This window comes from Letharia columbiana (assembly GCF_014066305.1).
Source record: "Letharia columbiana isolate WasteWater2 chromosome Unknown Sc0000021_s0, whole genome shotgun sequence".
NCBI lineage: Eukaryota > Fungi > Ascomycota > Lecanoromycetes > Lecanorales > Parmeliaceae > Letharia > Letharia columbiana.
In genome coordinates, this window is record NW_023501062.1 from 391,035 (window position 1) to 415,773 (window position 24,739).

The window sequence follows — 24,739 nt, forward strand, 5'->3', positions numbered from 1 at the left end:
TTATCTTATCGTAAGTACTCGAAAAAATATCCGGGAGAGTACTCGGGAGAGTACTTCGGAGAATACCCTAAAGAGTACCTGGGAGAGTATCCGAGAGAGTACTTCGGAGAATACCTCGAACAGTACCTTAGAGAGTACCCCGGTGAATGCCCCGGAGAGTACCCCGAAGAGTACCTTAGAGAGTACCCCGGTGAATACCCCGGAGAGTACCCGGGAGAGTACTTCGGAGAATATCTCGGAGAGTATTCGGGAGAGTACCCCGCAGAGTAGCCCCTAAAGAGTGCCTTAAAAAGTACCTCTCGAAGAGTTAAGAATATTCTAAAAAGAATATTTTGAAGAGAGTTACTAGAAATCGCGAAGAAGAAAAATAGAATAAGGGAAAAAAAGTAAGGTAGTTTTGTCGTCAGTCGTCCGCCGTCGCTTGGCTTGAACAGGGCGCGCCTCGAATATTCGGAGCACAAGACCACTGGACAATTAATGCATAAACTATAAAGCAAAGTACTGCTCAGAGCCTCAGGCCACTACTGAACAGTGCAGTCCCAACTCTAACAATTCCAGATGGTAGACGCCCCTTTTCGGATAACCGAGGAGGTGCTGTTGCTAGATCGACTTACAAAGTGGTTACAAGCGCCGCGTCTCTTGACTGGCCAATATCAAAGCAAGGGTCCGAGTGGGAACAGGACGCATTCATTCGCCCCTGGAGGCGGTGGTATACAATCCCTTTCTTGGGGTTTTCCCCTGCCCTCTACTCCCGGGCACCCGAGCCTTTTGTACTTGGCACTTTGGTTCGAGCGAGCCCAGGCAGAGTGAGGCAGCTTGCTACTATAGCCCATCCGGCGGGACCAAAACTTTGGTTCATTGCTTTAGGTGACTATTCGTACGTCTGAGCCGTCGCTATTGTCTGTCTAGCCGATCAATCATCCTTTCCTTCACCTAATCTACATACGAGACACAGAACCTGGCGACCAGCACAAGCTGCACACCTTTCATCTTTCCCCTTTGCCAAAGTAGAGACCCGCAACCCGTTCGAAAAGCTCCGCCACTGGAGGCAGAGCATATGTCGGACCCACGTCAAACACCTCGGCCAGTCTGTCCTGGCTGACAACCACTGCCTCGTCATTCTCAAGGCGTGGCTCGTAAGTGACACTGCCAAAGTTGGCCATTGTAAGCCCAGCATCCTTGCTGGTATCGCCCTGGGTCAGCGTTCTTTGCCCACCGCCAAATAGGTCATAAAGTCCACGAGTTGGCGTCGCCTCATGCTCCGGCAATATCATAGGAACAGAGGGCATCGACTGGTGTGGTGTTATAGATCGAACCTGGGCCGCGGAGTCGATGGCATAGAACCCCTTTCTCCCTGCTGCAGACAGTAGTGCTGTGACTGCGCTGGGTAAGGGTGTCTGAAATTGAGGTATGGCATCGGCTGGATCGAAAATGAAAACCTGCGATCGCCGGCCGGTCTCTGCAGTTTGCGGTATTGCGATGGCGAAAAGTGAGTCCTGAGTATCTACTGCAAGATGGCTCAATGCGAATCGCTTTTCAGGTGATAGACCGTAGGCTGGCAGATCAATACCATACTCCAGCTTGTCATCGACAAGATCATATACACAAAGCTCGTCCGCCAACGTTACGAGATACTTGTGGACGATGCCAAGACCCAGTAGTGGCCCAGCATACAGTCCGGTGTGCACGCTCTTGATCTCTCCCGTGTAAGTGTCAATGATGTAGATCGGAGATGCCATTTGAGATTGGAGGCCGGCAGCAAGGATTGACCCATCCTGCGAATAAGCCAGCTTAGCACCCAGAAGGCCGTTCTCGGTAGAAAGCTCCGATACTTCCAGGGGTGTGATGTGCTGGCAGTGCCAAGCTGTCAGGCTCCTTCCATCTTTGCCCTTCACTACTAGACCATTCCTACGACGGATTGTTGGCTTCCACGTTTTCACTGTACCATCTTCACCAACAGTAGCGAAAGCAACAGAGCTCGGGTCTGAAACAAGATCAAGCACACGACCCTGATCATAGGGCTCGCCGGAAGGAGATGCATGTGGGTTGTCAATTCTCGAGATTAGCTCCCACACCTTTGTATCAACGTTCCACGACCAGAATTTTAGATATATCTCCTCACGGAAGACTAGCTCTTCTAATACCCTTTCCTGGTTGAAAGCAAAGGATTCTAAATCTCTCTTCGGTGGGATCCATTCATCCACAGAAGCGAGCCATTGCCCATCAGAGCTGGTCTGAATGTGGGTGACGTTAGGCTCCTCAACGATATTGGATTCTGGACCCATATTCAGGGTCGTGACTTTCGTCCGCGTCAGAGCCTGCCGCGAAAATTGATGAGCTGCTCCAACATCGAAGGTTTGCAGATAAGATGCATTTGATGGCGTCATGGACAACTGTTTCGATGCGGTTGCAGATGGCACTGCTAATAGCACACGACCAGGACCAGAGAACGAGACGCAAGCCGGACACCTAGACCTCTGGACTGTGCCCTTCCTTTGCGTCGCTGCAGTCACAGTACGTACAACTGGCAGTGGCAGTTTCGCTTGCTGATCAGCTGGTATCTGTATGCCGGCGATGCTGAACGTTGGTTGAAGTTCAGAGGTAGAAAGAATCATGGCAGAGTTATCGGCCAGTCTGATGCCATAGGAAGATCCAAAAGGAGAGACAACAATACTTTCGACGGCAGCCCCGAGATGAGGAAGATATTGTCGCCGTTCCGTCTCTAGCTGCCAGAGCACAAGCGTAGTCTCTTGACCTCCAGATATGACATAATTGCCTTTACATGTTAGCGGATTCCAATTCTGGAATGGGAGAAACTCACCATCTGCGGACCACTTGACCGACTGAACAGCATTCCTGTGCCAATGCAGTCGCCGAGGGATAACATCTAGTGAGCTCCCTTTGCCCGCACGATGATCTCTTTTGATGAGTTTCCGTAGCAGATCTTCGTAAATATGAATGGAGCCTTTCTGCCCTCCAACAACTATGTCGATGGCATTTGCCATTGACCTTTTCCTTTCGGACATCCTTTGGTCTTTAGACGGTCTGACCCTAACATCCGTACCGGTTATATATTCCGGACAATCGATGATTCGCCACCTATATGAAACGTCTTTCAATGAGGATGATGCAGGTTCGTCGGACGACCCAAACATCAGCTGTGATCCAGATGTAGCAACAATCACTCGACCATTTTCTAAGACCTTGACAGATGATACAGCTTGCGGATTTGTGAACAGTGTCTTGACATCGGTCTTCGCGCCATCCTCACCGCCTGCGAGACGATGTACTGAAAGCATCCACGACCCTTGCCCTTTCCTGTCCATTGTATAAACCAGGTCGCTACCAGAATCGCCTAGATTCTGCTTTGCCGTCACCAAAGAGTAGATAGACGAGGATATTCTCCAATGGCTAAGCCTCGAGCCTTCGATCCAGTCCCACTTTTCAATAATCCCAGATATCGTTGAAAGGTAAAGATGGTTCGGCGTCGTCGAAGAGAACGCAAATGCTGATATGCTATCAACTTTGTAAATTCGAAGTTGGCGCACAAGAAGCGATGTCGCAGTCGAATACACAGCGATTGAAGTGCCATATGCAATCAATAGAAACCTGGAGAATACTATTGTTAGAATACGAGAGAGTACGCTTGTCAAAACGCAGTGACCCACTTCTCGTCCGGAGAAAAGACTGGATCCACATCAAGCATTTGTCCTCCCAAAGAATCTGAGACTTTCCACATCGCTGTCTCGACAGCCTTTTCTTTGCTCTCCTTCCCTTTTGGTCGTACAGTCCTGTCCTTGCGCTTCTCTTCATTTGACTTGTGCTTTCCCGTCAGCTCCTGACCGCCTCCTTTCTCTATTCTTCGGCTTTCAGGCCGGTTCCTCGATGGGCCGAATTGTCCTTTTTCCAACGACTTCCTCTCTCGTTTTTCTACCAATCCGGTATTATCGTCGACGTCTCCTGTCTTGATTCCATCCTTACGCCCGGACTCGTCTCGTTGCGGTTTCTCTGAGGCTTCTTTATTTCGCTTTGCAAGCCTGCGAGCGAGCTTCTCATTCCTCCTGTCAGAGGGCACCTGAGCAGGTCTTTGCTTTTCGCTGTGCTTTGATGCCTCAGTGGAGGAAGTTTGGGCTTGTGGTGCTCTCGTCGTGGTCGTTTTCTGCTTCTTGACTTTTTTCGGTTGTCCGGGAGTGGCTGACTCCTCGTCTGCCGTCTCGCGCTTCCTTTTGGACATTGTCGATCACAGAAAGATCTGGAGAGCTGCTTGAGTCACGCTTCGGCAGTCTGCGACAGTTCAATCGTAATGCTCATCTGGACCGCGGGCATTGTGATTTTTCGACGTTGGCTCATCGAAAAGCAAAAGCCACAAGGCTGATGTGATGCCGAGGATCTACCGAAATTTCTCGACCAACACAGAGACTCCGATCTTTAACAATTTCACGCCAACTATCGCTCTTTAGAATCTTTCATTCGGCGACGAGGAAAGCTGATCACACAAGATGATCATTCCTGTCCGCTGTTTCTCGTGCGGCAAGGTATACAGGCGCCTCAAAAATCAGGCCTAGGGATGCTTTGTCTGACTCTACGTTCCAGGTGATTGGGGATATGTGGGAGAGCTACCTTAGGATGCTAGACGCAGGCATCGCAGATGGGTGAGGAAATTCTTGGCTTGCTGCCGTTTCTTTAGAGTCTGACATGGTCCGTAGCGATGCCATGGACAAGCTGGGATGCAAGCGTTTTTGTTGCCGGCGCATGATCATGACACACGTGGATTTGATCGAGAAGCTGCTCAAGTCAGTCTATGAGCATTTAAGAATGACGCCTGAGCTGATACGTTGCTTAGATACGATCCCTCGGAGCGAGCTAGACTGAAAGCTCAGGGAACATGACAGGACTCTGGAAGGAAGAGAACGGTAAATCGAGAGGCATTACAAGGATTTCATCAGGGAGGGAAACGAGTGCTATTACACAGGCGTTGGAGCTACTCGTAGCATGGCGTATCCCATCATGCGCTTCGACTAGGAGAGGGAGCGTTCAGACTCGAATTTGCAGCAGTACCCTTGGTGTTAGGCCAGCACCAATCATACGATTGTGATACTTGGGGAAACCCGTCCATATTGCCGATACAGAATGGTCCCAAGCTAAATATTGGTATTTCACGAAGGACAAGCCAATTGTCCCTAGTTGCCATAAGTTCTAATCGCAGCTATAAATGGTGCCGAGGATTAGCCAGCAATTTCTCCGCATTCACCATTTCTCCAAGCCACTCATTAAGAAACTACACCTGAATGCACGTCCAAACTAACCGCTACAATGATACTGAGGGTACACAATCTCCGGGAATGTACGCGAGCTAGGGTCCCAGGCGTTTCCTTACCCAGAAATCCAAAGCGCCGGGAGACTACATCAACCTCTGCACATCCCAGCAAAGCCGCTGGAGACATATCGAGTGTCTTCCCTTCCCTATCTGGCATTGACAGTCCGCCATTGCCTACACGATTTGCAGACTTGAAGAGGCGGCTAATACAGGGCCATGAAGACCGCGTGAGAGACAGCTGGCATCGGTTGCTGGCAGATTTACGCAAGGAAATCGATGTTATTAAGGCATTGGGCTCGAAAGTCATACCAGAGCTCGAATTTAGGGACATGCACAACTTGGGGAAAAGGACGGAATTTCGTGATGGCCTACACAAACGAGGTGTGGGTCTCATTAGAGGCGTAGTGTCGGAGCGGGAAGCGTTGGGTTGGAAAGAGCTGTTGAAGAGATATATCCAGACCAACCCCTCGACGAAAGGTAGGCAACCATCTCGTCTCTTTCATATTGGGCTGCCTCTATTGTTTGCGTGCTTTGAGTTCCTGGCCGAGGGAAAGGGAAATGCACTCTGATCTGTCACATATTCTGGGCTTGAGGCCCGGATCCTTGTTCGCACTCCCGCTTTGATTCATTGATTGAGGCTTAGAGGACGCGACTCTATCTCACAAATGAGCATCGAGTCATAAGCTCTTGCCTCATAGTTGCGCCCAAACATAAATTCGAGAGCTTGATCATCTCTACGATATTCTCGTTTCTACCCGTTAATTTGACCACTTTTTCTCCACTTTTCTGTGTCCATGTCTCATTCGATTTTAGGGTTTCCGGCCAGTAATCCCGCTGTATACGAGCTCTACTGGTCTCCTTCCCAAGTGCTCGCCCGCGCTCATCCCAACCTTCTTCGAACCCAAGCATTTCTCATGTCTCATTGGCACTCTGTTAACAAGTCTGCCCGGATATCCACCTCTCATCCGGTTGCGTATGCTGATCGCCTTCGTATACGGCAGCCCGGTGATGTTGAGTTTGCGCTTGGTCCGCATGTTGACGGTGGGAGCTGCGAAAGGTGGGAAGAGAGCGGGTATGGTAAAGGTGGGGTTTACAACGAGGTTTTTCGGGGCAATTGGGAAGCCTATAACCCTTGGGAGAGTAGCTGTCGATTACCTGTTGTCTCTGATCTCTATAACGGCCCAGGGGGTTGTTCGATGTTCCGCATGTTCCAAGGCTGGCTGTCCATGTCTACCACTAGCGCAGGGGAAGGGACCTTGATGGTTAATCCGCTACTGGGAAAGGCAACGGCCTACTTCTTGCTTCGACCTTTCTTCCAACCGAGAAGGGGTCCCACAGAAGCGTTGGGATCAGGTTTCCTCGATTCCAACAATTGGAGCCTAGAAGATGAGACGACCTCAGTGTTGCAGGGGGCCGTTCCTTCTAATTGTCAAGAACTCAACGCGGCTTTACATCCTCACCTTGGGCTCGAAGATACCATGACACATGTCCCAGAAGTCAGACCTGGAGATTATGTAGCATGGCATTGTGACAGTAAGTTCGGCATTTGACAATTGAGAACTCTGGTGATTCGTGCTGATGTTCTGGATAGCGATACACGCCGTCGACAAGACCCACGCTGGCAAGGAAGATTCAAGCGTGATGTATATCCCGGCATGCCCGCTGACGGAAGCCAACGCTGCTTATCTGGTGCGTCAAAGGGAGGCGTTCTTTGAAGGTATTTCTCCACCTGGTACCCACCAGACAAGCTCTCTAAGCTCACTCATCTGGCCATGTAGGAACGCCAGGTCCAGACTTTCCCTCAGGCTTAGGCGAGAGTCAGCATCTAGGCCGCTTGACTCCAGACTTTGTCATGCAGAATATCGATATCGAGGCCCAACGTGCTATGGGGCTCACGAGATATGATGCTGGTCAGAAGGGTCTGCTTGAGCGAGAGCGTCAGACGCTGCAGAGGGCAAATGAGCTACTGGGATTTGACTCGTAGACTGCTAGAGGAAAACATTTTCTCGTCGTTCAAGAGTAAGGTAGGTTGTTACGTCCTTTGATCCCGAGTTTGCAACAGCCTGCAGGGACGCCAAGAAAAGGAACCAGGTCCGGTGGCGCTAGTGGTAGGGCTGAGAGGTGAACCTCTACTGCTGGCGCGTGTCATTTCTGCAACCTTTGGGCATCTTTCATCGATTGAGCGAATGGTCGGTCTTCTTGAAAATCTCCAGATTGTATGCTTCATGTTTATTGTCTTCCTCCTGATCCATGCCACTACCAAAACTTCGTGCTGCGGCCTGTCACGTCTCTCCGGTCTTCCTAAACGCTCGGGCAACAACAGATAAATGTATTTCTCTGATCAATCGAGCGTCTCGAGCGTCTGCAAACCTTGTTGTGTTTCCTGAATCCTTTATTCCAGCTTTCCCCATCTGGAGTGCCCTTTTCCCACCAACGGACAACCAGTAAGACACTTTTCCGAGGTTTTCTTCCGATTCGAATCTCCGATTCGAGTCACCAGAGTTGCTGTATATGCAGATTGCTTGTTTTTTAAAGTCTTCTATTCTCGAATATGTCTTATGACTCGAAAATCTACCTAGACAAGGGAATGCTGACTCAGAGTTGTGATAGTGACTTTTTCCAACGTATGGTCGAGGAGTCCGTTCATATGCGAAGCGAAGAAATCAAGGCCATCAGAAATGCTGCGAAAAACACTGGGATGGTGGTGAGTGTTGGTGTATCTGAAGGGATTAAGACCGCCACGTTATTCAATTCCAATCTTATCATAGGGGCTGACGGCGAAATCGTTGTCCATCACCGAAAAATGGTCCCAACCTTCTACGAGAAGCTGACCTGGAGTCCTGGTGATGGATACGGTCTCAGACTCGCCATGACGCCCTTTGGAAACATCGGTGCTCTGATATGTGGAGAGAATACCAATCCCCTAGCTAGGTACGCGTTGATGGCATTGGATGAGCATGTGCACATCTCATCTTGGCCCGCTGTATGGCCCACAAGGCGCTCGAAGTCTGAAATTGGGAAATCCAATGGTCCTCCAAATGGAAATTACGATAACGTTGCGGCGAATTATATCAGATCAGCTGCGCACTGTTTCGAAGCGAAGTGCTTCGGAATCTCCTGTGCAGGCCATTTTAGCAAGGAGAATATGGACGAGATCGTGCGTATCTCGGGGGATACTGGTTGTTTGCCAACGCTGCAGCGAACACCCCGTGCTGCAACCATGTTTCTGGGACCAACTGGCAGCTTGCATCCATCATTTACAATAGACGAGCATACCGGTGCAGTGGAAGCGAAGGAAATGATCCAAAACGAAGAAGACATCTTGTATGCGTACGTACCTTTTGTGTCCCTATTTTCTTCTGGGGACGATATCTTGAGTCTTAGGGTATGCCTTGGGAGCTTTTACCCTGGAAATTTGTTCCAGAGCTCAAAATACCCTCTCAAGTTGGCAATGCTGACTGCAAAATCGTAATCAAGTGATCTGGATATAGCCGACTGTGTGGAGGGAAAGCAATACCATGATATCGCAGGCGGTTACCAGAGGCTCGACATTTTTGATCTCAGGATCGATCGCAGTCGTAAACCAGCCATAAGCATCTTAACGCCAAAGGCAATCCTAATTGATCGGGAAAGAATGGCCTCTGGATCCGCGACAACGTTTACACCTGATGACGGTGGCGGATCCTCCGAAGGATTTGGTGCGCGCAGACCCTCTGCGCCACCTTGGCCGCGTCTTCAAATCAAACAGACTTCTCTGAACCATGAGGACGCAGCCAATAGAAAAGAGACCAGAACCGGAAGCTTACCCACGGGTTATGGAGAAATAGACGACTCTTTGGACCTGAGGCAGCTGTTGCAAAACAAAAAAAAGCAAGAAGCAGCGTCCGATCGGCCAAGGGAGCACCAGAATAAAGATGAAAAACCACCGATGAAAATAAGATACGTTTCGGGGAATGATCCGATGGAGCACCAGAATAAAGATAAAAAACCACCGATGAAAATAAGATACTTTGTTCGGAATGATCCGATGGAGCACCAGAATAAAGATAAAAAACCACCGATGAAAATAAGATACTTTGTTCGGAATGATGGGAAGGATTAGTAAATGCACTGATGGCAATGTCCAAGCATCTAACCGCCGTATCAGCACCGCTGCAAGCCGCACGAGTAGGAGCAATGACAGGGAAATGGCCTTCCGACTCCGTGACTGGCATGTAAGTCAGAACAGATGATGTATCAGCGGGCAACGATCATGGCCGGAGCCTGCTGCGCTATCGCAGAGCAAAGAGCATCAGTTCTGGCCAGTACAACACCTTTTGGATAGGGAAGACGCATTTTGAGACGTCGATCTCCTCAAGAGGCGAAGACTCTGGCCGTTTGGGATGTGGTAATCACATGGTGTATGCGCAACATTTCATGACTGTCAGTCGAACACGAGCTGGACTTGTGCCAGCATTGCCTGAAACAGAGATAGCACCCAAGGAGGGATGTGCCAAACATTTCCCAGTTCCAACCAGCCCTCAACTCGGTTATGAGCTCCTGTATAAGTCCAGCATTTGTTCGTCCCCTGTATGCTGAATCTTTCGCTTCCGAACCAATCGCAAGACCCTCTCTCTCTTTCCCACACCACCCCATTCCTCCCAACCAATAACCACCTCCCTACACTCCTTGCATCCCAACTTCCTGTTAAGCGACAACCCGCCGCACTAGCATCCATCCGGCACTCTACACACTCCCTATCAGCGTTTGTCGGAACCGTCGAAGCGGCGTTTGTAGTCTTCGGTGCCGGACTCCACTCCTGGGTTGAAACGCACGTCCCAGTCGCCTCGCTCGTTGTCATATGATCCGCAGTTGGGAGAGCCATTGCGGCGCTCGAAACGAGCTCGCAGTTCAGGCCTCTCCCGCCACCATTCTTCCTCGCCGCGCTCGACTATGATGGCTTGACTATCGCTGTTGAACAGTGGATTGGCCACTGCTGCTGTGGCAAGAAGAATGAGAAGGACGGACAGAGAGAGCATTTTCAGACCAATACTTGGGGCGTGGTATGGATTCTGGGTATGACGGGACCGACGGTGAGCAAAGGGAACGCGTGTGTATGGAGCCTACTCGGTCCTATGTGAACGTGATATGATGCAGAGGGAAGTGGACGTTGCTCCGTTGGTGATGGCCTGTACTTTATACATGACAATGGGTTTCTGTATATCGATTCAGGCTGAGGCGTGTGTTTGAGGTTCATGGGGCTTCTGTATCAGACCAACCTGGCAGAGTTGTGTTTCCGAATCCATAAGTTAGAACGTCAGCTACGAGAACCATGCACCTGAGTACAGACCGGTCAAGGACTACCATTCGCAGGCGTTCTAGGAGCAACACGGTCCGAGAGGCGTCGAGGACGAGGCTACGAGCCCATGTTCTTACGGCTTTCGGGCCTTTTCCAAGTCAGCTTCATCTGTCGCAGAGGAGAATGATCAGCATCGAACACGCTCCTCACGAAGTGTTACTGGTTGACCGAACCACGATGAGACAGCGATTGCTACCCGGATCAGTATAGTGCTCGGGTAAAGGGGCCAGCTATATGGATCTTGAAGACCTTGTGGTGCGCTATAATCATGGATCAAGTACAATAGGGACATAGCCGTGCCATGAAACCCTCCTTGAGCGTCTGACCGTCCGAGCGTGCAACATAGAGTGTAGGAATGTCGCGTTTCACAGCTTTCCCGCTTCCATGCTACCGGGCTTCTTCGGCCGAAGTCCAAGGGCGCTTCTCCAAAGCTCTGACCGAGACATCCCTTCCGATGTTTAAAGAAGCTGCTCAGCCATTTTTGAAAGTGCGAGTCCCGTAAAACAAGGCAGGGCGAGGGAAATATTTCCGGTGCTGGTTAAAGCGATGGAACTGGTTATTCTCGTACTGACTTCGAGGTTCGGTTACCTAACAAGTCGATCCGGTTTTTGTTCGCGGGAACGGAGAGGTCTCTTCTGCCGTGCCAATGAAACTGATTGATACAGTTTGAAGGGCTCTGAACGAAGCATTATTGACTATGGTAAGCAGCGAGTCCGAATCGATCAGCTATACTCGGTCGAGGAACGGTTGCGAGTATTTAAGCAACCAGATAAGATTATTCGTCGAAGCCATATCGAAACCTCTGTAGAATGTCTGTCGTGGGATTTTGACCCCTAAAGGCAAAACATTAGGCGCGGGAGAGCTGGGGAAAAGCTGGGGTAGACGAGCTGTGTCGCTCGATCTCCCGCCTTTGCTGAAACTTGTTACATCGAGAGCTCAAGTCAGTGACGCTAATGGAAGAAGGCGATGAAACTAAAAGGGTCATCAAGTATTTCACAGCGAGACCGAGAGAAAGAGAATGCCATGGTGCCACCAGCACTATGCAAGGTAATGGAAGTATGGCTTCTTTCCTCAGTCTTACTCAAAATTCAGGGACTCTCGCTTCGCTCTCGATTTATTGGACCCACCGGTCAAACTCGACATCTCGGACTGACACTGGCTGAGGGCCGTGCACTTGTAGCATTCAGGCACTTCATAGCTCCATCACCTTTCGTCACATTAGCTTTACATGGTGGTAAAGTCAATGTATTGAGATGATGATTTTCAGCGTCCGGAGAAAGGTCAAGTGCTTGGCTACGCACAAGTGTGGTGAGTGCAGCGTGTAACTCAGTACAGCGCTAAGCCAAATGTAGGGAGAAAGCTTCGCCCTTGGCCACTGTTGCTGAGTTCAGGTGTTTCGTTTGATGCAAAAAGTGTCTTCGCAGACATACCTTCAATATTACCAGCAGAAGGACCCCAGAAGATCTTGAGCCTCAAGTTTCTCTAGATGACAATGATCAGCTATTCAGGAGAGACATTGCCGGAAACACGACAGTAACGGAAGAGCTATATCGATTGATCCATAGCTGCTATTAAGCTTCTTGCGTCGAAAAGCACTAGAGCTTTGTTGACCTTATGTCGAGAGTTCCTTTCCAACGACTGGAACACACATATCTTTGAGCCGCCCGTGATATCGTACATTGTCATTAGTAAGCCCAATCAAAAGGTGAGCCCCAAAGGAGTACACGTGGGCGCCTTTCGCTAAGACAAAAAAAGAATTCGCTTTTGAGACGTAAAAAAAAAAGTGCGCACAAATTCGAAAATTCTTGAGAAAGATTGGCAAGAACGTGCACCAACTGATTTTTAGTGATGCCTTTCATGTAAATAGACAACAGTGGTCCAACCCTGACAGCACCAGGTAGTCATCGCATGATCACACCACGGACATTTCACTGCTGTCTCCAATCTTGTCCCTGTTACCTTGCCCTTGCCTTTGTCCCCAGCAAGGTTCTCATCCTTATGCAGCTCTTTCGGCAGAGCCATCGCCTCGTAGAGTTTACTTGGTAGGTCATGCCAGAACTTGCATTTGCAACAGATGACGAAGAGCTTGGCGATTGGTTTCGCCTCCATACCCTCCGCTAGAGCGCCTTTGCCGAAGGAGACAGTACCAACATCTGTGACGGATCGATTGAATGTTCGTCCCGGGACAGGAAATTGAGAAGGTGTGCGGAAAGGCGTGCGAGGTATGAGTTCCATATCTGGAGCATGGGAGGAGACCGGTGGTTTACCAGCCATAAGTTTGATGGTGGCATAGTCTTTCGGGACAGGTGGGAAGCGATCTTTCGCGACAGGTAGGAATTGAGGTTGACGCTTGACAAGTGGCTGATGTTTGAGCTGGGGCAGGAAGTCGAGTGACGGCAAAGAGTTCGTGGCTGTGGTTTGGGTTTGTAGCTGAGGATTCGAGCGAGGACGCTTGATTGATGTCTTTCGTACTAAACCTTCCTCAGTTGTACTCTCGATGACGACTTCTGGAAGGGGTTTAGTAGTTGGCATTGCCTTGCTAGTTGTAGCTTCTGGGGCAGAGGCGTCTTTGGCAGCAGGTGGTGTATCAGGTAGAGCCTTATTTGTGGTCACGGAAGTCATATGTTTTCCGTGCGGGCTCTTTGGCTCGGCTTTAAGATGCAGCTCCCTACTAGCTTCATTGCCTTCGGCCTGCTTGGCGGCCTTGTTGCTTGACATCACAACGGGCTCAGTCGTCGATTTAGGTGACATTGGCGACGGTAGAGTATCACTCAATACCATAGAGGATGACGTGCGACTCTTGGCATGAGACTGTATGGGGTTGGGTTCCGGTAAGCTCTCTCTGGGCGGACTGCGGGGGGAGCTTTCAGACCCCGTCCTGACACTCGCGTGTACTTGCGTTGGTTTCGTGTCTTGGGACATACGTTCCGCCTTTGAACGTTTCCCTGGAGGCTCTTCAACTATCGTTACAGTGGGAGGGACAGATTCAAGGGCTACCGTTTTACTCTGAACATTATCTGGTACGGAGATCTTGGAAGGTGCCAATTTCGAGCGCCGCCGAAAATGAAGGATCTTGTCTGTCTTTAAGCCTGGAGCTATTTGGGTCTTGTTGAGCGAGACTGAATCTCGGACCAATTGTGAACCTGCACGAATTTCTGTGTCATCTGGCCCTTTTTGAGTAGCATTTGTATGAGCTGGCTTTAGCGAGCTGGAAGGCGCGACGTCCGTTTGCTGCTTCACCGTAGTTTGCTGCTTCATTGGGGACAGCTTCATATCCGGCTGCATCGCAGAGTCTCTGGTCATAGGACTAACAGGAACACGGTCATTAGCGATACCAGGTGTAACAGACACGGTATTACTATGCTGCTGGCGAGTATCGGGCGCTCTTAACCCCAATTTTGCTCGCTGGCCATCCTCTCCGGCGAGTGCCTCAGACTTCGCCGCCATATCATTCGCATCTTTAACTGCCTGCTCATCTTCAAAGCCTGCTATCGAACGCTGCTGCTGGTACATGCGCTGCTTGTGTACATAGCTACTCCCGTCGTGAGACGACCTCGTCTGTGGACTCCGTGGAGATGGAGGATTTTGACTTGGCCTCTGGTGGTGGCTTGCCATGATGGCCTCCATTTCTCCCGCCAGGTCATCTTGAAAGTTGGGGCTTGCTTTCGGAGAATGAGCTGAATTCCTACGTTCTCCAGGTGGATCCTTCTGTCCGTGGTTTTGTCTGGGTTCAGAACTGTCTTTCCTCTTTGCTGGTGGGCGTTGTGGGCTCCTAGCCACTGACTGTTGTAAAAAGGTTGCAAGATTGGGTTCGGTTACACTTCTGCTGAAGGTCGGAGTAATTGCCGCCTGCTGTATTGGATGTTTTGATCCTTGCTGTGCCTCTGATTCATTGGGTTTGGGGTGTTCGAGGTCAGTTGGAGAGCCCTCAAAACGATAGGCAAAAGATATGACTTCTCTCGCGTATGCATCTTCGCTTCCCCAGGAGAGTGATTTGTTGGTGCCGGATGAAGTCCTTCGGGAAGACCACCCAAAGTTAGGAATCTTGGGGGCAGCCGAACTTATGATTGAATGCGACTGCCCTGAACTACGAGCAGGATCAGACGCTTCCTCGGTGCTGGTGGCAGGCGTCGATCTTGAATGCGACTGCGAATCCGTAGAGCCGATAGAAATTCCAGAGAGCCTTTTCTCCTCGCGAGAAGACCGTCTTGTGTTTTCGCCTGAGGATGTATGGGAAGACATCATAGACACCCATGAATTCCTCCGCAATGCTTGGGGCATCTTTTGAGTCTCCATTGCTGCTGGGGGCGGCTTCCTGCTCAAGCGCTTTCCCGCTTTGATGTCTGCCGTCCTTTGTCTCTCTTGATCTTGCTTCAACCTTTTCTCAATCTCTTTCTGCTCCTTCTCCATCCTCTTCTTCTCCCTTCTTTTCCTCTTCTCGCCATGATCGGACCAGCTCGGAGACAGGCATATTTCTATAGGAGTAGAGTCCTCCTGGTCCGTCGAAGTGTTGGTCTTCAATTGTGCTAAAGACGGCATTGGCTTCCCCGACGGTCCTCTGTCAGTTAATAATGAAGGTAGGGTTTGCGAGCGTGTGGTGAGAGAAGGGCGCTGTGATGGTTGAGGCGTAGGCAGAGGAGACTTTGGCGTCGTTTTAGCTGAGGGCGATGCTTGATCAGAAGGACCAGAGAATGATGTTCTTTTCAGCGAAAGCGGGATGGTGGGACCGGCGGATGAGGACCGTTGTTGCTAAAAAAACCTACTCAGTACGTTTGCCATTTAAAAGCCTAAGCGGACTGGTGTAGACAAGGGTTTGTGAGGGCCGTGCGTGCTATGGCAAACAGGCCGTGTAATCCAAGAAGGGTTTGGTCTACCTTGCTTTGCTTCTCCATTTGGAGCATGCGAGATAGTATGTCTTTTCCTGAAGACATGCGCTGCGCAGGCCGTGCGGGCTGATGAGCTGTGGCCATGTTGTAGGAATCTCAAACAAGAGACATGCCAGGTTTCAAGAAGACGGGGTTTTCTTTTCAGGCTCAAGAAATGGGTTTGATCTGAGCCAATGGGTGAAGGAGCAGAACCGCAGGTTCCAGGTTCGCAGATATGTAGGCGTGCCTTGCTGGGACGATGCGTGCAAGGAATGAAGGCTAAACGAGGGAGTGTGGGGATGTGTGCAAAAGGCAGAGCATGTTGGTGGACTGCATTTGGTGCATGTAGGTAGGTAGGAGGTTTCCTTTCCTCTTTCAGATTTTTGGGATTGAGCCGCAAGGGAACGAGTGGTTCGGATGTCAACAAGAGTCGAGTCCCGCACAAGGTACTTCCGAAAGGTACATCCGACTTCCGCTTTCTGTCAAGCTGGACTCAGGGTATTGGAAGAAAAGATCCGATGAACTGACTGATGGAACAGAAGAAGAAGAAGAAGGAGAAGAAGGAGAAAAAGACGAAGAGAAGGAGAGAAGAATGAGAGATAGTATTCATTACTATGCCGTGACCTTGCATCGGATGTCCAAGATCTGTCCTAGCATTCACTAGAGCCGGCGATGATAAGCGGATTCACGAGGACTTTTAACTTTGTACTGCGCTTTGTGCGCTGTCTAACACCCTCTTCTTTTTTGGCTGTAACTAGAGCTTCAGCTATCCTACTCGTGTACTCTTATAGGTACTCTTTATCGGCAACACACTAATTAAAAGATGGTACTTTCTATACCGTGTAATAGTACACACGTGAACAGCACACCCCGTCCCATAGCTTCCGTGCTTCCCTCTTATTAATGCCAAGCTTCCAACATGCGAGTCATGCTCTAGCGCTTCCATCCCTGCGCATATCACACACTCGGCATGACGCCTCGCACCTTTCCTCATCGTGAACCAAGAACAATTCGTCTGGTCGTCTAATAAAGAAGAGCTCTGGTTGACAACAGCCCGCTGCTTGCTTTCACAGCACCATCTTATATACTGGCCTTATCTGCGTAGCTACGTTCACACTACACTTTCGTCATGGTAGAGAGCTATCCGTCAGCCATACAGCGAGGCATTAAGACACCGCCAAGCATGACAGCCAGAACATATCCTCTCTTCCTCGCAACGTCACCTTCAACCATCTCACCTGCTCCCAGAGCAGACTGAGCTGTAACCGCCCTAGTATTCGCCAGCTTCGAAGCCGATTCAGCAACCGCTCTCGGACTTTCACGTGTCTGACACGCTCGACGACTCAGGTGTTGAGAAAGAGAGGAGCATGTTATGCTCGAAAATGATACAATGAGAGAACGTCAGAGAGAGGGAGAAGGTCGGAATGCTCAACGAGCCACTAGGTCAGCGAGTCTCCTGAAAACGCGCCTCGGATGATTCCTTGGCCACAAAGCCCGGGCCAAAGGCCTTACAGACGGATACTTGGGTCGTCGAAGGAGTCTTTCATGTCCATGGCAGAGGCTTTTGAAACGTTCGTGGTATGATCCCAGAAAACGTGATTGCCATCTGAGTATGGCTCATTCGGCCAATGTACATCTGTGCTTCTGGGAGTATGTGGCCCTCCGCTGCTGTTTAGGGATGGAGAACGATAGGGGGACACAGCAGGAAGCGGTATTTTTTCGGAGCCAAGAGAATGATCAATGGGGCCAAACGGTACTGAATATTGGCCATCCAGGTAAAGCCCCTTGCTGCGTAAGGATTGCTCGATGCCGTTGTCTAGAGTGTTAACCCAATCTTGCTGCACCGGCCTGATATTGAGCCCCCGCGTATTTGATTTTGGTCCTTCATTCCGAAGCTGCTGCATCTTCTCAGTGACTGTCCAGTCCGACAGTGGCACATTGTTGTCCAGTATATGTTGTGCTAGCGGGGCGGCAATCTCACCGGCATCTTCTTCCTCTTCCTCTTCATCTTCGCCAAACGTGGTCTGATATCCGAGCATCGACGCTGGTTCTCCACCTAACCCCCTTCCCTGTCGTCGACTTCTGGGTTCAGCAGCCACTGGTTGGACAGACCCCACAGGGTCGTTTTCATCTTCCTCAACATCCGATTCTTCGGTGCTGTTCTTTGCAAGCTCGTTCAGTCTGTCCATCGTTGATTTGAGGTGTCGCGCTAGTGCTGGCGCTCCTTTCTGAATTCCCAAAGCAATGGCTCTATCATTAAACTCGAGAAACGCCTTGTGCATGTCTTCAATTGTCTTTTCCAAGGATGCGACTCGATCGTTAAGACCAGAAATCGTTGTCTCTTTCCGTTGGCGGTACGCGCGCTGGGCAAGTCGGATCTGGGTACGGCGGCGCTGGATCAAGTCAGTTCAAGAGTGCATTGACGCCTCCAGCTGGAGGTCTGGGGGTTAGAGGCCGAAGAGCGGAAGCACATTGCAGAAGATCATGTCGGAACACGAAAGGATGCATACGTCGGCCGCAGTTTGATCCTTGGTGTCAAGCCTGGGTCTGCCCCGTTGGCGAGCACTGTTCGCTTCATCTGCGCTTGTACCCTTCAGAGATTCTTTCCTCGATCTGCGGGCTCTCGTGCCGGCTGGCGGACTGGGTGTACTTGTCCTGAGCCTGTTGTCGGCAGTGATGCCAAACAGCGGAGCATGCTCTCTTCCCCGCTGAGCCGAACTGACTTGCGCATAGTCCCTTTGATAATTCTCGGCTGACAAAACGTCAAGATCCATTGGAGTCTGCGGATAGTAGGGCGAATAGCCGGTAGGTTTGACGAGTTGAGGAGCAGGATCCGTATAATTCGGTGAAGGTTCGAGGCCTAGCCCTACTTGCGCGTTCTCAATCGGATTATTGCTGTAGTAGGGAGATTGGGTGAAGTAAGAGTCTCCCAAGAAGCCAAGGGGACTGAACTCATAATAATCGTCATTTCTTCTTGTTCTTGCTGACTCGGCCTCGCGCCCTCGGTCCATGACAAATGCTGGTTTTCTGCGATTACTGATCGCGATTTCACACTTCTGCTCCAGCGTCAGCGTTTGTCCAATCGCGTTCCGTGAAGCTTGCCCTGACCCTCGGCAAGGAAAGTGAGACGCTAACCTCTTTCGTTGGCCCCTACTCTCCACCTTCGAATCTCACAGCGAGCGTTCGGAGAGACAGACGGCAATATGGCGTGAAGAGAGGGATGCACGAATCCATTCACTTGAGAGTGGGGGATGACTTCATATAGGCACATCAGCCCCGGCTGCATCCTGATGCATGTTGGGGCTGATAATAGCCAGTGAAGATCGGATATCAAAGTTCGGGAAGCTCACCGCCACCGCAATCATCCTAAAGCTACGTCTGGTGCCATGTTCAGCTAATTTCCAAGGATCCTGCCATGTGGCCATTACTCGTGCTACGCAGCCCTAAATCTGCACCTTTACTAAGCCCCGAGGCAATCAGAGCAGCAACCTCCCTGTGAAAGAGCAGGTCTCATGGTACTTGAAGGCTTTGCATTGCTTCCAGGAAGTCTCAATAGACCCTCAAATCTTTCTACACACCGTTGAGACTTCTCAAGTCCTGCTTATTGAGCCTACTAATATCGGCTTCAATTAGAGAATCTATCATTTCGCTACCCCCGATCATTACCAGCGAGACATTGTCGCTCGTATTTACCTCGTTCTAGCCTGATGCAACATCAGTAATTGCAGAGAAGACCGCAGTCCTACTAAGGTCAATGATTGGTTAACTGATGCTTACCTGAGTTTGGTCATCTGCCTGCACCTATACCCAGCAACAACATTTAAATTATAGAGAACCTTCAACCTTTCTTCTTCTTATCTCATCAACACTTTGATTATACCACAAAGATCCAGGCCTGTTTGGAAGGTCAAAGAGCCAGATGGAGGGACTGTGACGAGCTCTGACGAGCTCTGACATGCTTCTCCAATGGTCGAAGATGTTTCTGAAAGTCTTTCCGGCATCTCGAAAACTTTTCATAACAAATCGAAAAGTTTCAAAATCTCGGTACGAACCAACGACCACAACAGCTATGTCAACGAAGGATAGAGTAATCACCTCTGACGGAGGAAGCTTGTGAGAGGGACAGCCTGGCTTCACTCCACAGAGAAATGCGATGGCGGAATTGATTTCTGTGCTGCTTTCATTTAAAGCCCCGAGAGTACAGGGTCCTGCGTATCTTCCGCACCTTTTCTAAACTCCAGGGCAGCCAAAAAAGTGGAAGATCAGAGAGCGAATTCGAATCCACTCAGTACACGAAGTACATTTCTCGAGTGGCAGAAAGAGCGTTTGGCGACGCTATCGGCGAGTACCTCGGCGAACTTACCTCTATGAATGGCCGGCGAGGTCATAGACCCGGCATAGTGTCTCCACTTCTGTCTTCACCATCTTGGACATCTAGGCCTGAAGACATGAGGGATCGTCCTCACACCATTTTAGCCCGGTCGTGACCTATCAAATTACTTTCACAAACGAATGACTTATTCACAAGAAGCAAATACTACGGAACAAACAGAGTTATACGTTTTCGCCCTTGGGGAAGTCTGCATGGGCATTGTGGAGCCCTGAACCACACTAGGGCTGTGCACCCTTGGCCGTGATCGGGAGCAGCTCACTGGTTCAAGAGGATGAGCTGCATGCGTCAAGGTGCAAGCTTACATCACAAGGCGCTCGAGAAGATGGCCTAGTTTGATTCCGAATCCTCCGCTGTTCCCTTTAGAGCTTCGCCTGGAGATGCAGGGCCTCCTAGCGGTGTGCACGACAGCTTTGTTAGGAGTTCTCGGTGAGCAGGAGTCTACGATGCCACGGTCTGGATCACCACGTTGCATTACAGCCACTCCTTGAACTTTCGCTCCGGCTGGACTTTCCGCTCGGGAGAATTTCTTGTATGTCTTTCAGGCAGATGCATGCTACAGGGAACTCGATGATGGGGCTCTAGCAAGGTGCATAAGAAAGCCAATAACTCAGCGCCCTTGACGGAGCCGCCACCACCCGCTTTAAAGTAATTCCGATACGCTCTCCAGGAATACATTTTGCAATCTGGCTGGTCGTCCATCTATCTCAGGACCTCAGCCTCGGAGAACTGACAACGAGCGACGAAAGAATTGCGCCTGGCTATGTTCTTGCGGCCACGACTGCCTAAAACCTAAGTCGTTGGTTCTCCTTGAATGCGAAATTTCTTGCGTTGTCATCAACTGCGCATACTTTGTGTGGCAATTTTCAAACGTTATCCTTTCGAAGCTCGTGATTTACCGAGCATCGCAAGATTTCACGCATACGAAAGCGAAAAAGAGATCAGCGCCGCCAAGACAAGGGATCAACCGATGACAAATGTGTGATGAACTCAATGGAGAGCGTCCAGGCGAACAGTGACCACCGTGTCTATGATAGCATACCTTCCTCTCCATTACCTACCAACAACATTGACCGGAGTCACCGACACTCTTCGAAATACATACGTGTCCCCATGACTAGCGGAGCTTAGTTAAGGCCGAGCGAGGTGCAGCCAGGTCTCGACCTCTCGCAAACCGTCTTCGTGCAAGCGTGAAAGAACTGGAATCTATTCAACTTGCTTCCGCAGTCATGATGAGAGAACCAAAAAACGGCGATAGCTGCGTTAAGGAGCACCGAGGGTTCTAGACTAGCGAAGTCCAGACACCATTCCGGCACCCAGGCCTTCTCATACAGCCATGTGTTGCCTTGCGTACCTATGCCAAATATCACAAGGTAACGCACAGGCAGTCACACGGCTGCATGCGTCCCGGGCCGCTCCTGGCGACGACCGTTCTTGGGGATTGCAATGCGAGATCTACATCAATCCGGAATCTGTCCAGATAGGCGAGGCGAGATACCAGACCGTCTAAAGTACAAGACGTTGAATAGAGACTGTAGGGTGTACCACTCATTAGACAATACTCGCGTGATATGACTTGACACGATCACGCCACCATGGCACAAAACGCTTGATCTGACTAGAGTGTAAGTTAGTAGAAACCATATGACGGCCATTCGAGTGGTAAGAGAGAACGGAAGTTTTCCAGGGTCTTCCTCTGGAAAGCATCTACAGCTATTCAAGTGAACCAAAAGTTGCCTTTTTTGCCGGACATGGTCGTAATGGGCTTGTCTCTAGATGCTCCGTTAGAATATCAAGATGTGAGCGAGTCTTCAGCTGGCATGCAAAGATTTCTGATCAGACTGTTTGGCTCACTCAAGCATAATAGCGAGACTCCCAAGCGTGAGGTCGTTATCTCTATGAAGGCACTGAGTGATTGAGCATTTGAACTGCTACAGTATAAAGGGACTAACACCCCTTGACGATATTCGGTCTGAGACCCAAAAGTTGTTTCAATAGCTTCACGGTGCCTTTGTCCGCACGTAGAGTACGTGGGCGCTTGTTGGTTTGCAATCTTTGCCTAGAGATGTGCCCATTGTTCAGTATCGCCTTAGAGGGTTTTAGAGAGTTCTGCACCATATCTTTGTTTTACCGATTACGATAACACCATCATTCGGCTCAATGATATAGACTTGGCCAGTAACGACTTATGATCTGACAACAGCGCTTCACTGAAGATGCGAGCCAGCCCCAGGTAAACAATGATCCTCTCTCGGCAAAAGCTCTAGGCCGCGCGCTAATCGCGCTCGGATCGCTCTGCGATGTGTCCGATTTTGGCATTGTGCATTCGTCTTTATTCTGGCATCATCAGGATTCGTAGCAGGCCAGTTCGAACGCTCTATCTTCAGCACTCAGATGGAAAGTCTCCTAATCTCACTCTTGGTTGGTCAAAGGTACCAGAGGCTCCTCGCTGGGGGAACGGGGTCTTTTGGAGACTCCATCTTATCTGGATCCGTCTGAGACGAAGATGGGGTCGGATGATGATGGAACCCGAACAACTGTCCCAGATTTCAAGGACAACAACGATTTTGAGATGTGAGCTTTGATAGTGACGTGCTCCCTGAGAACGGCCCGCCTTAACAAGTTCATACACAGTTGACGCAAGGGAGCCCAATGACACCCAAGGAAAAGAGGCGGTCAAGGCATGAGACGAAGGCTATCGGAAGTGCCGGGCCTGATTTGAGTTTGCGACTGGGTGAAAGAGACGTTTGCACAAGCGCAATGCAGCATTAGATACCCGGGAGGAGATAGAGAAAGTCTATGGATTCCCTTATCGATCCCTCAATCACCTTTTGAAGGATCACCACGAATACTCGGCAAATGACGATTAGCTTCGAGAGGATGTCTAGGCATTGTGCGAAAGTATATTCCTGAGCACGATCTAAGAGAAGAGCCGACTGATCGTGCTCAGACACTAAGAGTCATGACCATTATGCAGTCAAAGAACCCGAAGCTTTACAAAATCCCAATCATCAGACTGAATGTGGAGAAGGATTTCACACTTGAAAGGACACTGAGTTCATTGTCAAGCGTGGCGTAATTACACAATGACCAAGAAGCTCTCCGCCCACGACAGGCTCGATGGCAGCAGCCTCATGGGAAATAACGGCAACAAAGAGGTCGGCGTCATGGTCGAAACCGAGGGCGACGGGGTACACAACAACATTTAGTACACTATTCCGGGAGACGGAAAATATAGGCGGCTACAATCGTCTCTTCTGATGATATCTACTCGCACACATGTTGTTCCTATAGGAGCATTGGACGTGACATGATCACTGAACGGTCGGCATAAGGATCCGCAACTGGGCGAAGCCTTGGTCATGAGGTCGCCAATGAATCCAACAATAGACATCCATGCTGAGGCTCAGAGTAGGGCATTTTGGCTGCTACGTTCTCCAACGCTTTGGGAGGCTGTGAGGGACTATACCGATGAGATGGAGAGAGAAGTGGCCAGTCTCTGAATGCATCGGCCATTTTCGGCCTCGATAGACCATGAAAACTGTGCCGACTGTACGCTGTAATTCTTCCTTCAGTAGATGGGCCCAAGTGCGGTCTTGCAATAGAAAATTGTCGAGAGCAATGCTATAAGTATCAGCTCTTACTCCGTGATTTCCATCTACGAGTACCCCTCAGCAAGAACCATGCCTCCCACCAACCATCCACCGCACCAAGCACGCGTGGTTCTCTACCACCAAACCCACTACCACCGAAACAATTTCGTCTCCCTTTTACCCCTCCTCACGGAAGCCGCTGATCTCGTTCCCATTACCCATCTGATTATCGCGGCCATCCACCTCAATGATCCTCCCGGCCACATCCACCTCAATGATGACCCGCCCGACTCTTCTAAATATGACAGCTTGTGGGAAGAAGTCGCCATTATGCAAGACATCGGCGTCAAAGTCCTCGGCATGCTGGGCGGGGCAGCACCAGGTAGCTTCCAACGGCTAGATAAGAGCGATGGAGAGTTCGAAGCGTACTATATCCCCCTGCGGAACATGATACGGCAGCATAATCTCGATGGGCTGGATCTGGACGTCGAGGAGGCGATGTCTCTGAATGGTATCATACGGCTCATCGACCGTCTGAAAGCTGACTTCGGGCCTGGCTTCCTCGTCACTCTCGCCCCTGTGGCTACAGCACTCCAAGGCCGTCCCCACCTCTCCGGGTTCGATTACGAAGCGCTGGAGGTCATGCGTGGGAGCAGTATAGCATGGTACAACACGCAATTTTACAACAATTGGGGTCGCCTCGAGTCCTTCATCGACTACGATGCCATTCTGAGGCAAGGGTGGAGACCGGAGAAGGTGGTGGTGGGTGTGCTGACGAGTCCTGGCAATGGGAATGGCTTTGTTGATACTGAGGTATTCAAAAGGACCGTGACAGCGATGAGTCAGTTCTACAGAGGGTTCGGGGGGGTGATGGGGTGGGAATATTTTAACAGCCTGCCTGGGGGTGAAGGGAGGCCATGGGTGTGGGCGGTGGGGATGATGGCAAGTGTGAGAAGTTGTTGATAGCCAGACGGCGAGCGGGCCCGAGGGGGACCGCTCGGGATATTACGCATACCGCCCTTGTTCTCTGTCTGGGGGACGACGGTTCAATGGAGCGGTTCAGGACTGGTGCATACTAGCATGAGGAGCTATGCCATATCCCCTGCCCTACGCTATGTGAAGATACGTTTGTTGTCCTCGGGCAAGATGCACAGCTCCCGGTGCTGGACAGAGGAGGTACCCGCTTGGCGAAAGCAAGGAGGATGCCGCCAATACAGCAGACGGACCGGAGCAGGG

General features: G+C 50.4%; 7 protein-coding genes across 7 annotated transcripts; 3 read left to right on the forward strand and 4 right to left on the reverse strand.

Annotated features, from left to right (window-relative positions):
* Nucleotides 1-986: 986 nt before the first annotated feature.
* On the reverse strand, nucleotides 987-4,234 carry HO173_006877 (uncharacterized protein; the record flags this gene model as incomplete). Its single annotated transcript, XM_037308783.1, has 3 exons — nucleotides 987-2,776; nucleotides 2,822-3,609; nucleotides 3,669-4,234. 3 exons carry the CDS (start codon nucleotides 4,232-4,234, stop codon nucleotides 987-989), a joined length of 3,144 nt encoding a protein of 1,047 aa, XP_037164328.1.
* Nucleotides 4,235-4,499: 265 nt separating this feature from the next.
* On the forward strand, nucleotides 4,500-4,889 carry HO173_006878 (uncharacterized protein; the record flags this gene model as incomplete). The annotated part of the gene is made up of 4 exons (XM_037308784.1): nucleotides 4,500-4,535; nucleotides 4,594-4,652; nucleotides 4,707-4,793; nucleotides 4,844-4,889. 4 exons carry the CDS (start codon nucleotides 4,500-4,502, stop codon nucleotides 4,887-4,889), a joined length of 228 nt encoding a protein of 75 aa, XP_037164329.1.
* A 424-nt stretch (nucleotides 4,890-5,313) lies between these two features.
* On the forward strand, nucleotides 5,314-10,027 carry HO173_006879 (uncharacterized protein; the record flags this gene model as incomplete). Its single annotated transcript, XM_037308785.1, has 8 exons — nucleotides 5,314-5,794; nucleotides 6,131-6,850; nucleotides 6,909-7,034; nucleotides 7,096-7,297; nucleotides 7,928-8,647; nucleotides 8,795-9,418; nucleotides 9,465-9,531; nucleotides 9,923-10,027. The coding sequence occupies 8 exons, from the start codon at nucleotides 5,314-5,316 to the stop codon at nucleotides 10,025-10,027; spliced, it is 3,045 nt and encodes a 1,014-aa protein (XP_037164330.1).
* Nucleotides 10,028-10,056: 29 nt separating this feature from the next.
* On the reverse strand, nucleotides 10,057-11,798 carry HO173_006880 (uncharacterized protein; the record flags this gene model as incomplete). Its single annotated transcript, XM_037308786.1, has 2 exons — nucleotides 10,057-10,295; nucleotides 11,783-11,798. The coding sequence occupies 2 exons, from the start codon at nucleotides 11,796-11,798 to the stop codon at nucleotides 10,057-10,059; spliced, it is 255 nt and encodes an 84-aa protein (XP_037164331.1).
* A 699-nt stretch (nucleotides 11,799-12,497) lies between these two features.
* On the reverse strand, nucleotides 12,498-15,625 carry HO173_006881 (uncharacterized protein; the record flags this gene model as incomplete). The annotated part of the gene is made up of 2 exons (XM_037308787.1): nucleotides 12,498-15,404; nucleotides 15,530-15,625. 2 exons carry the CDS (start codon nucleotides 15,623-15,625, stop codon nucleotides 12,498-12,500), a joined length of 3,003 nt encoding a protein of 1,000 aa, XP_037164332.1.
* Nucleotides 15,626-17,028: 1,403 nt separating this feature from the next.
* HO173_006882 (uncharacterized protein) lies at nucleotides 17,029-18,531 on the reverse strand (the record flags this gene model as incomplete). The annotated part of the gene is made up of 2 exons (XM_037308788.1): nucleotides 17,029-17,913; nucleotides 18,031-18,531. 2 exons carry the CDS (start codon nucleotides 18,529-18,531, stop codon nucleotides 17,029-17,031), a joined length of 1,386 nt encoding a protein of 461 aa, XP_037164333.1.
* Nucleotides 18,532-23,593: 5,062 nt separating this feature from the next.
* HO173_006883 (uncharacterized protein) lies at nucleotides 23,594-24,466 on the forward strand (the record flags this gene model as incomplete). Its single annotated transcript, XM_037308789.1, has 1 exon — nucleotides 23,594-24,466. One exon carries the CDS (start codon nucleotides 23,594-23,596, stop codon nucleotides 24,464-24,466), a length of 873 nt encoding a protein of 290 aa, XP_037164334.1.
* Nucleotides 24,467-24,739: the final 273 nt, after the last annotated feature.